This window comes from Vanessa atalanta, chromosome 20 (genome assembly GCF_905147765.1).
Source record: "Vanessa atalanta chromosome 20, ilVanAtal1.2, whole genome shotgun sequence".
Lineage (NCBI taxonomy): Eukaryota > Metazoa > Arthropoda > Insecta > Lepidoptera > Nymphalidae > Vanessa > Vanessa atalanta.
In genome coordinates, this window is record NC_061890.1 from 2,211,649 (window position 1) to 2,228,582 (window position 16,934).

The following is a 16,934-nucleotide window of genomic DNA, read 5'->3' on the forward strand; positions in this document are numbered from 1 at the left end:
TTGAGTGTTTTCCAATTTGCTTTTGTACTTTAATTGTTATTTATAAGATAAATAAATAATCGAATAAAAATGAACGCAAGAAATTAAATATTCTATTTCTTATTTTGAAACTTGTATGATGTGAGAATCGAAATTTCAGTGGTTGGAGGTTCCCTTAGAAGTTAATTTAATTTTTAATTTACCTACTGTGTCCAATCGAGAAATTCCATCGAAATCGTTCCAGCTGTTAGAAGTTCAGTTATATACATCTACACTAATATTATAAATGGGGAAGTAACTCTGTCTGTCTATTGCTTTTTCACGGCCAAACCACTGACCCAAATTGAATGAAATTTGTTATGACGCAAGCTTAAACTCCAGAGAAGGATGTACGCTTTATATGCCTAACACCTGTATCAAGTATCCCAAAAACTTGAGCAAAGCTATGGGCATAAACTAGTAAAATATAAAATATTTGGTATAGTTGGTATTTAGTACAATAAGTTAAAAGCTCACAAAATCAATCAAATCAATTCAAATTACTGGTATTTTAAGCTAAGTTATTTCAAGTTTATGAAATAAAGAAAATTTAAATAAGTAGTAATTTTATACTATTAAGTATTTTAATAAAGAAAGTATAGATCATAAAATGATAATAAGTTAATAAGTTACATAATGTTAATAAGTTACATTTTTTTAAAAAGTTTTATAAAGATTTTTTCAATTTGAATAGTATTCTCGGTCATCTTCTTCAGTCAATCTTATAACATGCTGTTGAATCAATCTTTTCAATTCTTTTTTATTTTTCTCATAATGCATTGCTCTTAATTTATTTGCCACATAATTACCAAATATCTGAAATTCATCATTGTCAACTTGAAAACTTGGGTCCGATTGGTTGTTGCTGCTATCTGTTGATGAATTAGACCTTTTTCGTTTCTGACTTACAATTAAGATTTGTGGTTCATCTTCCGAGTCACTGATTGAATCCTTATTGACTTTTGAGTTTGAATCTTCAAATATATCTTTATTATAATCCTATAAGGTAAATTTTTTTTAAATTAAAAATCTTGTTCTTTTGAAAACCAAAAAACTAGTATTTCATAACTGCACAATTTATTAAAATATAAATCAAAGATATAGATTTTTTTTTTATATACAACAAAACTTTACACAACAGTTTCTATGACTTACCAGGAGATCAGAACCATCCACCATATCTTCCCTTGAAACAAGAATAAATTGTAAAGGTTCATAGTACTTCCACTTGGTTACGTATGCACTCTGTGAAGAAGATCCATACTCATCTTCATCATTATACATTTTCTTGTATTCATAAAAAAATTGACTTCGTAAAGTGCGGATCTTCCTACCTATTTCAGCAATTGTGGTTTTAAATTCAGCAGCTAATTTACTATGTGCATTTCTTCTTTTAAGAGTATTTCTATACTCTATAGATTTAGTATCCCATAATTCTCTATAATGTTTATATCGGGCGATAAATTTAAATACTTCATTTTTCGACCAAATTTTTTTGCCTTCCATTGTATCTATGAAATAACCATAATAAGCAAATCAAAGCGAATGGAAACGGAAATAAATTTTATTTTGGTTTTGATTCCCTAAAATATAACTGGTTTAGATTGAAAACACCGATGGCAACTACTCTTACCAATTTAAAAAATCAATTTAAAAACTAAAATAACACCGAAGTGTATTCAACAAATCAATATTTTAATTCCTCTTCAACCTCATTTAAAATAAAAGCTAGCGCTAAGTAGTGTGTACTGTGTACAGCAGTCTGCTAGTGCTCACTGTTGTCGTTGTCACTTATCGTTATCACTGCCAGTTAGTGTCAGCTCCGCAGTGTCAGTGTGTCATGGGTACCACTACACATGGCCACACAAGAGTGTATTTGCATTTTAAACTTTATCATAAACCAATAAGTGTCAAAGGCATTTTTCAATTTCGACTAGGATTTTGATTTTATAAAATCGTACTCGTAATAGTTATAAAAGCATGTAATGAGAAGTTTTACATTATTCAATACCATTACACTGGCTCACCAGTGTTAGTTACCCTTCAAACTGGAATACAACAATACTAAGTAATAAGCACTGTGTTGTATTTGGCGATACATATGTATTATGTAATGACTTAGTGGTAAAGTATATTTCGTCTTGGTTTAAAATAAGTATTACGAACACATAAAGTTTTTTAAATAACCACCAGAACTTTTAAACCATTAGATTTTTTTTGTAGGTAACATTACTTTTGTAATGTTGTATTTATAATTTATATCTATATATTATATATAATCTGCTGCAAAAGCAAGGTGGCGCCGGTAGAAGAGGCCATTTTGATTTACTGTCGATTGACAGTATAGTGGTGAAAGAAGAATAATTAATTTTATTCTTCTAAGATTTGAGACAGACAGGAAAATAAAGTTTTCATGAATGAATAGGTCATCGTATAATATGGCCCGGTACGGCCAGCGTCCGGAAAATGCCCTTAAGCGGGCAAATGGTATGTTAATATCCGTCCTTATCATCATACCACGTTGCACAAATTTAGACCTTTCGTAATCACTATCCTATGTCCTTGTTTCTACTAAAGACAATAAAGTATTCTTAGTAACTTAACGTTACATTATTGTCGTTTTTTATTACTTTTTATGATCTAATATTAAGAAACACATCGTTAAATATAACCTATCTATAAAATTTATAATATGGGTGTTCCTCAGAGTTCATGGATTTGGACAAGCCTGCAAGGGCACTGGACACCTTGCAAGAGGTGTTCCGGAACAAGAAATGGGCATACAACTGGTCGGAGTCCGTCTTGGAGCCGATTATGTTCAAATACCTTGAATTGTGCGTGGATTTGCGCAAGTCCCATATTGCGAAGGAAGGATTGTTTCAATATAGGAACATGTTTCAATCTGTGAATGTTGGATCTTTGGAACAAGTAATAAGGTAAATAACATCAATATACAGTCAAAAAAAACATTAATTAAGATCTTATAATCGCTACTGTTCGCCTACTTTAAATAAATAAATACCTTTTACAATATTTTATTTACATTTCGTAAAAATATTTGTTTATTTTCTTTATTTCTTTCTTTATTTATCTAATAAAGAAGAAAGAAATAAAGAAAATAAACTACAATATTGTATAGTGCAAATAGACAATAATAATTACAAACAATGGAAAAAAAGAAATGTAAGAGTAACAGCAAATATTTTATCTATTATCCAATTAAATCACCCTGATGAGAAAAAAAATATATCATTTAAATATTTAATTTAACATTTATGTCATATTTATATACTGAAAAGTTATCTAGTTCAATATTTGTTATAAAAATTGAATTAAATAGTGTGCATTCCGAAACATTTGTCTGTGTTCTTACTAAGACTGATAGAAACCTTAGGATTAAGTCATTTTTCTCTCTTTGAACTTAATATGCCAGTATGGTGTAAAGTACATTTCTTATATAATAATGTATGTATATTATGTAATAAATAAATATTTCCTCAGAGGATATCTACGCATGGCAGAAGAGCGTACAGAGGCGGCACGAGAACAATCTACTCAAGCCGTTATTGAGACAGATGACCTTGACAATCTCGCTACACCAGAAAGCATTTTGCTCAGTGCAGTGTCAGGAGAAGATGCACAAGATCGATCAGATAGGACCATACTTACACCATGGGTTTGTATTAATTTAAACATAAAATTGCTCAATGAATGATTTTTCTACTTTTTGTGGGATATAATTTCAAAAATACTTTTAAAACAAATTTTGTTAATATATATTGTTTTTAACGGACAGCCTTGTTTTTTAAATACCAAAGGATATTCTAGATACAGAATTAATAACAATTTGTGTGATTTTCTACCTCAAGGTTAAATTCCTGTGGGAGTCCTACTGCCAGTGCCTGGAGCTGCTTCGTACGAACACCCATGTAGAGACTTTGTACCATGACATTGCACGCATGGCATTCCAATTCTGCCTAAAATACTCACGTAAGACAGAGTTTAGGAAGCTTTGTGATAAGCTGCGGAAACATCTGGAAGATATTTGGAAATCTAATGTAAGTTAGAAAAAATAATTGTTTGAATTCAATATAAATATTGAAAATAAAATAAATTTGAAGACTTCTTTTTTCATCAGGCTCAGCCAGGTAGTGTCAGTATGACAAAACCAGAAACCCAGCAGCTGAACTTGGAAACCAGACTGTTTCAACTGGATAGCGCAATCCAAATGGAATTATGGCAGGTACGAATGTTACTCTTAAAATGGAAGTAATTTGTACTATTATTAAATGTCCATAATATATTTGAATTTTTTTCAACAAAATTTCAATACAATTCTATTATTTGATTCACTGATTAAACAACTATGATGTTTACAATATTATTGTTGTTTTATAATTGATATCATAGTTTTCTGATCTATCTAGAAAAAAATATATATAGCTGTGCCTCCAAATTAAATCCCATTTCTGACTTTACAATAGACATGAAGTGGTAGGCCTTGGAGGGAAATCATGTTGTTGGTATAATGTGACAGTCAAATAAAATGTTGCCTGTTTTCATTATAATCCAGACAAAATATATTTATGATTATAATATTAGACCATATATGAAACTGTATTTTTTATTCTAAAGAACATTATTTACTTTTTTTAAATATAAGAATAAAAATATCTTATTTTTGTCACAAAAGGATAATTTCTTAATTAAATTGTAGACTTTACGGTTAAATTGTCAATTTTATCTCTTATCATAAATATATGACTATTTGAATTGGAATAGTTATTAAAGGTTAATTAATTAATCCTGTTTACCATTTCACAGGAAGCCTACAAAGCCATAGAGGACATACACAACCTAATGAACATGTCCAAGAAGACTCCCGTAGCTAAAACAATGGCTAATTATTATGGCAAGTTGGCACTTGTCTTTTGGAAGGCTGGTCACTGCCTCTTCCATGCTGCTGCTTTGTTAAAACTCTTCCAGCTGTCTAGGGAGATGAAGAAGAATATCACCCAAGAGGAATTGCAAAAGTAAGTTATAAATTTCTTCAAACATATACTTATTTTTTCAAGTAGTATTTATTATTGAACCTATTTAATTAGATGTTTTTGAATTTGTGTTAATATTGATGCTGTTTTAACTGATATGTATTAAAAGTGTTTTCATTCAATGTTTGGTAATCAAGTAAATGTATGTGGGATGTAGGGTTGAAAGAAACCACAAAATAACCACAATTTATATTGTTTGCTTCGAATTTACAAAAAAGTATGTTACACTTCAATACATCTTGCCGCCATTGTGTCTCCTCTTTCTCCCTCTCGCTCACACCTACATAATTCTCTGTCATGCTGTCTCTGTCATCATTACACTATTATACTCTTGCTCTCATATTGTACCTCCCAATCACACGCCTAACATTCCCACATGTATGTAAAACTGTAATGATTGTTCTTCACTTAGAACATATTCAATAAGTAAAAAAATCAAATTGTATGAATCAACTACTAAAATCATCCTCTGAAATAAATCCCATTTCAAATTGTTATATAATTTGAACTTGGTAGGCCTCAGAGGTATATAATACAGGGAGCTTGACGCGACATTCAGCATACTACAGTGCTGTCTGTGTTAATTTAAGTGCCCACAATATTCAAAATTAAATGAATCTAAAGTAAATAGAATATGATATGTACTATGTTATTTAAATGGTAAATAAGCTACTTTGATGGAAAATAAGTATATTGCTATAGTTTTGTTTTTATAAATAAGACTGGAATTTATTTATAATAAATTCAAAGTTTATTTTACCCATATATATATATATTTTTTGTATGTTTGAGGGCTGGGACTAATAATAAACAAACCTTACATATTACATACAAAAGGCAAATAGCTCTAATATATTATGCACTGAAATTGAAATAGGCTGACGAATATGTGTTTGCATCCAATGATATTGAAGTCATGATCTATTTATATTCTCAATATTTACATAGAAAATATAAAACTAACTTAAAATTATTTGTTTTAACCAGAATGGCATGCCGAGTCTTAGTGGCTGTACTCTCTGTGCCTCTACCATCACTGCATCCAGAGTTTGACCGCTTTGTCGAGACTGATAAGAGCCCTGTCGAGAAAGCTCAGAGATTGGCTGTTCTTCTTGGCCTTGCTCAACCACCTACTAGAGCTAACTTGTTGAAAGGTAATTATAGTTATAATTGTCCATATTAAAAACTTAGATAGCATTGTTTAAATACTTCTTTAAAGAAGATGATGAAGTTTTTTACCACTATATTATTAGATACCCCAATATGCTATGTATATAATAATGTGATATCCCATCTGGGTGAGATGCACTTAACAGATATTCTACCATCAAATAGCAATACTTATTGTTGTGTTTCGGCTTAAAGTGAGCTAGTACAGGCACAGGACTTAGCATCTGAGATCTAGATCTACCCTATCAAGGAGTGTATTCAGTCACGATATATGTAAATCTTATTGGACCAGCTATTGGACTGAGATTTAAATACATGTACTACATCATTATCTGATATTTTTAACTTGAAATTGTTAACACAAACTTAGTATTCAGTATTTGTAATAAGTCAACAGTGCTCGTTATAAATATATTTATTTTCCTTTTTAGATGTTGTACGTCTGAATGTGGTGGCGCTGGCGTCGCCTCAGCTACAACAGCTTTACAACTGGCTCGAGGTTGAATTTGATCCGTTAACAATCTGCCACAATGTGCACACTGTCATCAAATCTCTACAGGAAGATCCTAGTATGTATTATTACTATCATATATATCGTATTTTACATTAATTTTTAATTTAATTAATTGTTTTTAAACTAATTTGTCCAAACTTATAATACTCTTTTACATTTAATTACAGCACCTAAGCTTTCATAAGAATTTATAGACATTTATAATATATTACATGAATTGTTCACAGATTCTTCCCTCGCTCAATACACGACGGCGCTAACGGACGTAGCTCTCGTTCGTCTGATCCGTCAAGTTGCGCAATGTTATGCTTGCATTCAGTTCTCTCGTCTGCTGGAGCTGGCCGGCACTGATGACTTGTTCCACATCGAACGTCTCCTGGTCGACTGCGTGAGGCACAACGACATGCAGATACGAGTTGACCACGCCAACAAGTATGTGTAGATATATCAAAAATCGTTTTGTTTTTCATTTATCTAATAAAATTGTTGCAATTAAATAGAGTTTATTTTAATGGTGAATTATTGTCGCATAGGAGTGTTCACTTCGGTGTTGAGGCCGGTGGTGGCGAGTGGTGCTCCGCGGCCGACGAAGCTTGCGGTGGCGCCATACTCCAGGCGACTCCCGCCGAACAGGTAACGACGTTATCAATATACAATTACGTACCTATTGCTACGTCTCACGTATTGAATGAACGAGTTGAACTGAAAAACTCGGGCGGACGTGCATGGCATTGGAAAAATTAATAAAGCAAACATCCTCGGTGCAGGTGCGCGAGCAGCTGGTGCGCGCGGCGGAGGTGCTGTCGCGTGCGGCGCAGGAGCTGCTGCCGGCGCGGCGCCGCGCCGAGCGGGAGCGCGCGCGCCTCACCATGGTGCAGCACTACCACGAGAACAAGCACGCCGAGCACCACCGCGTGCTGCAGCGACACAAGATCATCGAGGAGCGCAAGGAGTACATCGAGCGTCTCAACACCGTGCGCGAGGAGGAGGAGCTCCGGTACGCGATCTATTATCGTTTTACAAAATGTCATCAAACATAAAATATTTGGAAATTGAGATATGGTTAGTTTTCCCTTGATTGGGGATTGCCAAATGTGCAGTCATGTGGCATGTCCAGCTTGTGTTTTTTGTCACTGTGTGTAACACATTTTACACATTCGTCAAACTTTATAAACTCAAAAATAATACATTTTCCGGGTTTATTATAAAAATCTTGGCTTTAAAGTTGGGCTTCTCACTCTTAACACCTCATTGGAGATAAATTTAAACATGATCAGTTATTTTACAATAATAATCTTGTACGTTAGTCGTCAAGAGGAGCAACTCCGGGCGGCAGCCGCGGCCGAGGCGCGCCGACTGGAGCAGGAGCGCGAGGAGCGCGAGAAGAAGCGTCACGCGTCCGAGATGGCCGCCATGCGCGAGCGGAACTTGCGTGAGCGACTCGCGCACATCTCACAGACCATGCACGGAAAGAAGGTGCTGCAAAAGTTGGACGAAGAGGTGAGTGGGGACTAAAATTTTGATATACATGTATCGGCATTTAAACTTCGACAACATCTTCTTATATCCAGAATTACATTCGATTTTTTTTTTGTAATTTGACAATAGTATAAAATTTGTTTTATACAAAAGGATTTGAAAAAAATGGACGCAGAAGCAATTGCCCAACGCGAAGCTGAAGAATTGATGAAGGAACGACGCGAATTACAAGCTCGTCTCAAGTCTCAGGAGAAAAAGGTAAATGACTTTAATAATACATTTAAGTAAACTAGTAATTATGCAAAAGTTGTCGTGCTATGTTGAAATCTTTATTTTAAATGTAAGTCATCATTTATTTAACATGGCAAACCAGTTAAATGTAATAAATACCGAAACTCCGAAATTACTTAACATTAACTTTCTAAATTTTTCACTATTATAACTTTTTTATCAGGTGGACTATTTCGAGCGCGCTAAGCGGATTGAAGAGATTCCACTTCTCCAGAAGAGCTTGGAAGAGAAACAAGTTCAAGACAAGGCATTCTGGGAGCAGCAGGAGAAAGAACGCATCGAACAGCTCATCGGTTAGACATCATCGTTAATCGAATCTCCATATTAAATCTAAATTTTTTTAAACATTTAAACTACTGCATCGAATACATTGTAGGTCAACCGAAAACGATATTTTTACTCGCGGTAGTGGAGCGCAAATACGCTCGCAATTCACACGTAAAAGAATTTCAGTTGACTATTGAAAAGTGGTCGAGCACCTGAACTAAGCCAGTGTACAATAATACTCGTCCGCCGCAGAGACGCGCGCGCGCGACGTGGCGACGGCCGGGCGGCTGGCGCGCATGGCGGTGCACCGCGACCAGTTCATGGCCCGCCTGCGCTCCGAGCGCGGCGCCATGCACACGCAGCGCCTCGCCGCCTTCCAGGCCAAGCTCGCCGCCGAGCGGGAGGCGCGCCTCACGCAGCGCCAGCAGCAGCGCGTCGAGACCAGGCGCCAGGAGGTGAGTGCGAATTGCTCTCTGAATCATATTTATAAAGTTCGTTGATTGATGAATGTTCTTCAAAAGAGAAGCAAGACTATTATTATTATTATATTTGCATTAGGTAATCTATTTGTTTTGACTCAATGAACTAGTGAAATTAATAAACAGGGGTACCAGTTCTTCTAGGATATGATGATATTTTTTATTCTAGTTTGTATTTTTCTTTATTCCAGTGGCTAGCAGAAAAGCGTCGCATGGAGGAACGTGCGGCCGAGGAGGCTCGGCGCATCGCGGAGGAGCAGGAGAAGAAAGAAAAAGAGGAGCGGGAGCGCAAACACCAGGAGGAGCTCGCTGCGCTTAAGGAGAGAAAGGAGAGGTGAGTGCCGCCAAAGGATATTACTCGGTGATAAATTCTGCCCGTGTTGTGTTAACTGAAATAGTGAACCCCTCGTGATTATGTAAGAAATTAATTTCATGTGTCGATTTTTTTTTATATTATATTCAACTATATGTTGTATGATATCATAATTGTATTACGCAGTGCCTGTTCATATAATTGTAGTACTATGAGTAGGATAAATTAGGTTATTGGTAATGCCTTTTATTTCAGTGATAAGTGAAACGAGAGAGGAGGCAACATAGCAGATACTTGTGTTAGCGGCGTAAGGAATGGCTAATTCTTCTTACAACATATATGTAAGAGGAGTTAGCCATTCCTTACATTGCCGACACAAATTAACAGCACATCAGAACACAACAGCAGCTTCTTGATTTGATAATTTTTTTCTTTGTAATAAACTGTATGCTGTAGTATTATTGCTGCTTGTCAACTTACTTAATTGATAGGGTTTTAATAATGGCACAATTTTACACTTATTTGAAGAGGAAAATCGAAATAATAGTAATGTCGAGTCTTAAAAATCAGACATTGATATTATACTTTTACTATATTTTTAACTTATTATTTAAAATAATATTATTTTATTATCACTTAAAATTTTGTCGTGGATGTTATTGCTAATCTTATTATTTTACACTAAAATAAACTAAAGTATTCAACTGTATAAATCAAACTTTGTAATAAGGGATCTCTTTTAGCCGTCACTTGAGGTACCGAGCGGAAAATTGATCAAGTAAGGTTGCCTAGAACTTCTTAGATTCTAGTCCACATTATTGAAACACTTAAATATATAAAGAAGAGGCTCACGATATATAATATGGCATAAACTTTTTAAAGATTAACTTTCATTTGACTATAATTTTACGTTAATTAAGTGTACTAGATTCCAATTTCACATTATACTTTTGGTGTGTGCAAAGTTACATTAAAATTGGTCAAATGTTACAAGTTTAATTGAAATATATGACGTTAAGTTTAATTAGAGGCTTTTGGATATAAATATTATAGAACATGTTATAATAATAATATTAACAAATCGATTATTGTCCAGGGAACACCAAGAGATGCTCGCCCGCGTTGAAGCGAAAGCACGCGCAGCCGACGCGGAGATCGCTCGTAAGTTGGACACACAGAAACCCGCCTCCACCGGCAGCTGGAGACAGGGGAAGGATGTCGACAGGAAGGAGCCCGAAAAGAAGGAGCCTTGGAGAGCAAGTAAGCAATATTATAATTATAAACATATTATGTATACATTATAGAATGAATATTTGTGCAATAATTGTCATCAAAATCGTTCGCTTGTGCTATTTGTTTGCAGTCAGCTTAGTTATTTTCTCATTCATTCATCTGTCTGTTTTAGTTCTCTTACTCACTTCTTGTTCATCTTTTTTCGATCTTCCTCTTGCCTTATAAACTTCAGATTCATTTATACATAATACCGTTCCTGTTACTCGAAATTACAATGACAATCTGATGATTAGTATAATATTCTTAGTGAAATTTTCCGCCATGAGTTTGTTGTATGTATTACATGTTTAAAATCTCGTTCCCCAGGCCGCATCCGCGAGCCGGTGCGCGACGAGCGGCCGCGGTCGCCGGGGCGCGCTCCGCTGCGGGATGACAGGTAACATGTTCATATGTTCAACAGTTGCTGTTTGAGGTTATACATCATAGATATTTTAGCATAAATATAATGTTTAAAAGCATAGAACGTAGTGTGGGGTTATGCGTATTCCGGTAGCTCAAGAAAATAATAATAAGACTTAGTTTTACGCTAGCGAACCCAGGGATTTATCCCCGCGAAATTAATAAAACTACCTATAGTAAACAAACCGTCAACACCCATTCGCCCTCTCTTTGCGCGAATGAAAAAAAGTAGCCTACGTGCTTTCCCAGGACTCAAACTATCTCCTTACCTAATTTCATCTAAATCAATTCAGCAGTTTAAACAACAACAACAGAGTTCGAATGTTAAGAGAAGTATATAAATACTCAACATATTTAGTACTAAATTACTAAATGAGTTAGTCTTCTGTGTTTTTACATAAACCATCCACTTTTTCTTCTATCATACTCTGGATACAGTTGCTTCTTCAATGAGTCCCAGACAGTTTTTTATGCCAAGTATAATATAGCCGATAGTAATTTTATACTACTAATTTCATAACTTGGCTATTCATAGAGTTTTGAGATTTATTCAATCATGTTTCTTCTGGTGCGTGACTCAAAGATCTCACCTCGGTGCGTGTTAATGTCTTGCTATAATGGTATGTGTAACTAATGTACTTGTGTCCCACAGGCCGCGCTACGTGGGTCGCACCAGCGGGCCAGACACCGGCAGTTGGAGGCGAGGCCCGGCGGAACCACCACCGGCGCCCACTGTACGTGTACATACAAATTCTTTGATAAATAATATTTATACGTTGATCCAGAGAATGAGCTGACAGCTTGTTCAATATCATTTAAATATGGTTCTGATAAGGTTCACAACTCATTGATCTACAAAAAAAAAATATTGCTACCCCTCCGTTTCAATTTGATTGTATTGTAAATTTAATTTCGAATATATCTTAATAATTTAACTTGCTATGTTTATTATGAATTAATACCATATTTAAAAACGTGTTCAGGAGCGTTCGTCTGCATGGCGTTCCAAGGATGGACCACCTCGTGACGATAGGCGGGGCGAAGTACGTCGGGATGACCGCCGCGACGATCGATTCCGCGATCCACCTCGGGACCGTGAGCGCACCGACCGGGACGGATTCCGGGACCGAGATCGTTTCCCGCCAAGAAGGGATGATCGGTAAGAATCGATGAATGAACAATAAAATTATTATAAGTAGACTTTACATAGCAGTATTGAAAAAACTAGAGTTAACTCGAGATGCTAGTGAGCGGGAGCCATAATAGTACTACTACATTAAAGTCCATTCGACGAAACTAGCTCACAAACGATGCTTTTGTGCGCTCATTAATTTTAATTTCCGATAGTGATGGCCCTCGTCGCGACGACCGTGATGGCCCGAGGCGTGATGATCGCGATGGTCCACGGCGTGATGATCGTGATGACCGTGATGGCCCGAGGCGTGATGATCGCGATGGTCCACGGCGTGATGATCGCGATGGTCCACGGCGTGATGATCGTGATGACCGCGATGGCCCAAGGCGTGATGATCGCGAACGTCGCCCGCCGCCTCGTCGGGAAGACAAGCGTGAGTGATGATTTATTTGAAAGACTGTTTCAACAGACAGACCGTGCATTTTTTTAATCATATTCCATTATCTTCACAGCTATCACACACCATTGTAACGATATACACATATTTAAACGCATTAAACACATGTTAAAGGAAGGAATCCTTTGAATAATATAGTATATAGCCTCTAAATTCCACATTGTATAAATAATAATTATTGGAAAGAAAGAAAAAAAGTTAAATATTAATATTCGTGTTTCAGCTCGTGACCCAGATGAGTGGCAGCAGGCTACGAAACGCTGAGAGATCTACTAGCATACTTGTAAAGGGTTCAGCGGATTTTCAACATTTAACTATTCCTCATACTTTAAAATTAGTTAGAAATTTAAATGTTTTAAACTACTTTCCTATGTAGCTATAGGCTTTTTAAGCTATGTTTTCTTTATAACATTTGTAAAGCTATACTGCATTTTCTTAATACTAACATTCAGGATAATTATTCAGCCTTAAAAAGCAATTATTATCAGTTTTGTCACATATATTACGAGACAATAAAAACTTATTAAAAATATGGCTCTTATTTTTATCTAGCTGTTCTGAAAACTAAATTGATATATTCATCATTGTTCTTACGTTGAAAATTGTAATTAAAACGGAACACAATTGTCGTATAAAGGATTTATTATTATTAACGTCGCTTCCCGCTGGACCCTATTTTTCTCATTTGTACGCCATTATTATTTAGTCATGTGCATTATTCAACACTTCGAAGGTCTACATGTAATCTTACGATACAAAAGTATTTACAATATAAATGGTTCATTTTAAATGTATTCTCTTTTATTTCTCTTTGGTTGAGGACAATTAAATTTTAAATCACTATTTCAGTTTTATTTAATTTGTGACATGGTTCCACCGAAAAAGTCTTTGCAATAATGCTTTTTAAGTTCATTTTATAAAATTTCCTTCGTACCTCAAATTTCTAAACCAGTTAGTCAGTCAGTCAGTGACTTAGTACTGAGCGCTCACTAATTGTCAACTCTTGCGGCATTGCAAGCCATAATTAATTTAGCTTTGATCAACATTTCAGAAACGATGATATCGTGTTCACTGACCGAAGGTCGATTTTTGGGTGAAGTCGAAGGTTTATAACTTGAAGTTGACTAAATTAATGACACTTTTAAACAATCTCAATTACAATATTTATTTTCTTAAAAGTAGTTTAACAATCACAATAATTTCAATTAAAACACATATTTTTGGAAAATTCAACAAATTAGAAATATTTACCAGCGACAAATTACAATCGTTGAATTTATAATAACATTAAGTGAAGTTCGCTAAGGCCAAAACTTCAGCCCATATTGGCCAAAGTCGGAGGTTCAGTCGGCCTCTAAATTAATCAGATATTATTATGTAGTTACTCTTAGTGCATGTTCAGTTATCTGAAGACATTATATATTCTTGTTTTGTTTTTAACAAGCTTTAATTTAACTACATCTAATTTGTGTGGGTCGTATTTTTCAATTGAGCTTAAAATCAAGAGCTTATGTAGCTTTAGGTATAGTGGAATTGATTACGCTGAAATCCGCACCCTCGATTTGGTGACAATAAGTTTAAAAGCATGAAATAAATTAAACTTTATTTTTACATAATTATATATTTTGTAACTTACAGAATTTTATGTAACTTTAGCACACTTAGTACTAATAAGTTTGACAAAAAAAAAGAACCGCTGAGTTTCTTTCGCCGGTTCTTCTCAGGTCAGGGTGTTTCCTTTTCCGAACCGGTGGTAGTGTTTAATTTGACTATCAATAAGTAAGTGCAATGCTTCTATATTGAATAAAGGAATTTAAGTTTGAGTTTAGTATAGAAACTTACTTGATAATTTATTTTTTAAACTTGTTCGCAAGTCTGCAACACGGATATGTGTGTAGAAGTGACGCCGATTTTGATCCCCACCGACTCTTCGAGTGGACCACATATCCCGCTAAATAAATGATAAATTCACCGAAACCTGTGCATGTTATACAAATATAAATAGTATGTAAGCGATATTTTTGAGTCGTGCAAAATTATTTATTATTACTATTCATTACCAAACTTAAACTTTAAAAACTTTAACTTATAAAGTACCAAGAGGTTCAACATTGGGTCCTGTTTAATATTGTACATTTCCGTTTGATAAAGGGGACATTATAGAATATATCCTAGATAAAAACCTAGATTTCATGGAAAGGATTTCAATTACATTTACAAATTAACTACTATGGTAATATGGTCGGTAGTCGGTCATAGGAACCCCTTATATACTCAACTCACTCGTGTTTGTCGGCTCGTTGGATTTGTTTTGGTAAGACTTACATGGTGTTCAGGAACGATTGAAGTTTCCCGGTAGTCTGAATTGGGGCCTAACTGAAATAAACCGTAGAAATTGTTACAGTTGTGAAAGTTATATCATTATTATGTTTCTTTTGATACGTAATAATGATATAAAAGCGCCATTCAACCTTTTGAGTATAGTAATTACGTTTTCTCTTTTGAGAAAATGACGCTTTTGCTTGTCAAAACGACCTGGCTTTGGCTTGGGTGATCACAAATTTAATTATGATAAAGACGTACTATCAATAGAGCATATTTCGATAATGCCGGATTTCACTTTTCCGTTTCCGATTAAATACAATACCTGTAATGTCCGAAATAAACTTTGGTACAACGCGAGACATGTACTTTGCCTAAGACGTAGAAGTAAATGTCATCGTTCTGTTTGTTTGGTATAATTTTTTTTCTACTGGACAAGCATAATATGTTCAATTGGCCAACGTAAAATCTTTAAATAAATAGTTCATCATTGAAGCTCAAATATAGGAAATGGGCCGTGGCTACATAAACATATTTCAACTTAAAAGCACAAAAATAAAAAATAAAAATTGTTAATTCGAAATTGAGTATTAAATCCTTTTGGAAGAAAAATATAGTAATTACGTTTACTCATTTGAAATGATGTAGGTGTGTAATTTCCCCATTTCAGTAAATATATATTTACTTATAGCAATTTACATTGCAAGTTGAAAAACCCAATTTTTTTTTATTAGCTTTAGAACTTAGCTACCTGTCTCAAATAAAAAGTTTGCTTAAAAAGTTTTTATTTAAATATTTGGAATAAAATATGTACGCATTGCTCTTTGTCATAATTTAAAAAGTAAAATATACAAACGATACAATAGTCTACGAGTTTAATTCATTACTATCATACTAGGTTACAAAGTTGACAAAGGCGCTCATTTGCGGGTCACTGGTAAATTCAAGGACAACGAGTTGGAACCCTTTGTTTTTGTGGGGGCCTTGAATAGTTTATTAAATACTGGTTTTCATAGTTTATGATGTTGTGTTAATGATATTAAATCTATTTTTGTTATATTATAACTAAACATAAAGACGTTATTTAAGTTGTAGGAGACATCAATTGAATTAAAATTTAATCTATATATACTAATATTATAAAAGTTGTCTGTTACGATTTCAGGGCTCTTTGAAATCACTGAACCGTTTTTTATGAAATTTTGGTACGAAGCAAGATAGTACCAAGAGGACAGACATAGGCTTATCTAGGGGCTTAATTTGATGGCAAGCTCTTTAATTTTAAAGATGAAAATATATTATACGCTACTAAAAAAGTTAAAAAATACTTTTATAACCCAAACCTAATGACCAAAACGTTAAAATAGCACGACGTCAATGGATTTTCGTGTCAAACTTGAATGAATTCGTGTCAAAACTGAATTTAACGCTGGTGAATCCGCGGTTTCAGCTAGTATTATTAAAATTTAAATATGAATACGTAATTTTCTCGATTACGTAGCTCTTGGCCATACTATATTTTCTTGTTGCATCCTTACTATTGCTTGCATACAATGTAATGGTCGTTAATTAAATAAGCAATGAATAGGTATCGGAACTCAGTTACCATGGATACATTGGTAAATACCAACGTGGTCAGTAGAGCAAATAAATAGATATCTATTATGCCTACGTACTTACCACAGTACTGTCTTTGTAACTTTCTTATAAAATGAAATAGCAAATTCAACAACCAATTCGTAAAAT

The 16,934-nt window shown here is 34.6% G+C and overlaps 2 protein-coding genes across 3 annotated transcripts; one reads left to right on the top strand and one right to left on the bottom strand.

The window, feature by feature from the left end:
• Window positions 1–670: 670 nt before the first annotated feature.
• Window positions 671–1,781, bottom strand: LOC125072083. Its single transcript, XM_047682593.1, has 2 exons — window positions 1,174–1,781; window positions 671–1,017 (listed from the first exon to the last, which is right to left on the bottom strand). Exons 1-2 carry the CDS (start codon window positions 1,522–1,524, stop codon window positions 700–702), a joined length of 669 nt encoding a protein of 222 aa, XP_047538549.1. The 5' UTR covers window positions 1,525–1,781; the 3' UTR covers window positions 671–699.
• A 534-nt stretch (window positions 1,782–2,315) lies between these two features.
• On the top strand, window positions 2,316–13,709 carry LOC125072054 (eukaryotic translation initiation factor 3 subunit A). Of its 2 annotated transcripts, XM_047682541.1 has the most exons (23): window positions 2,316–2,505; window positions 2,726–2,954; window positions 3,520–3,694; window positions 3,888–4,076; window positions 4,157–4,261; window positions 4,843–5,051; window positions 6,057–6,223; window positions 6,671–6,808; window positions 6,981–7,185; window positions 7,287–7,386; window positions 7,521–7,750; window positions 8,061–8,253; window positions 8,386–8,490; window positions 8,687–8,816; window positions 9,043–9,245; window positions 9,461–9,603; window positions 10,679–10,842; window positions 11,182–11,251; window positions 11,927–12,008; window positions 12,258–12,433; window positions 12,622–12,714; window positions 12,796–12,842; window positions 13,090–13,709. In XM_047682541.1, the coding sequence occupies exons 1-23, from the start codon at window positions 2,436–2,438 to the stop codon at window positions 13,128–13,130; spliced, it is 3,264 nt and encodes a 1,087-aa protein (XP_047538497.1). In that variant the 5' UTR covers window positions 2,316–2,435; the 3' UTR covers window positions 13,131–13,709. The 2 variants fall into 2 exon arrangements, with proteins under 2 accessions (XP_047538497.1, XP_047538496.1); XM_047682540.1 differs by having other exon boundaries at window positions 12,622–12,842.
• The last annotated feature ends 3,225 nt before the right edge of the window (window positions 13,710–16,934 follow it).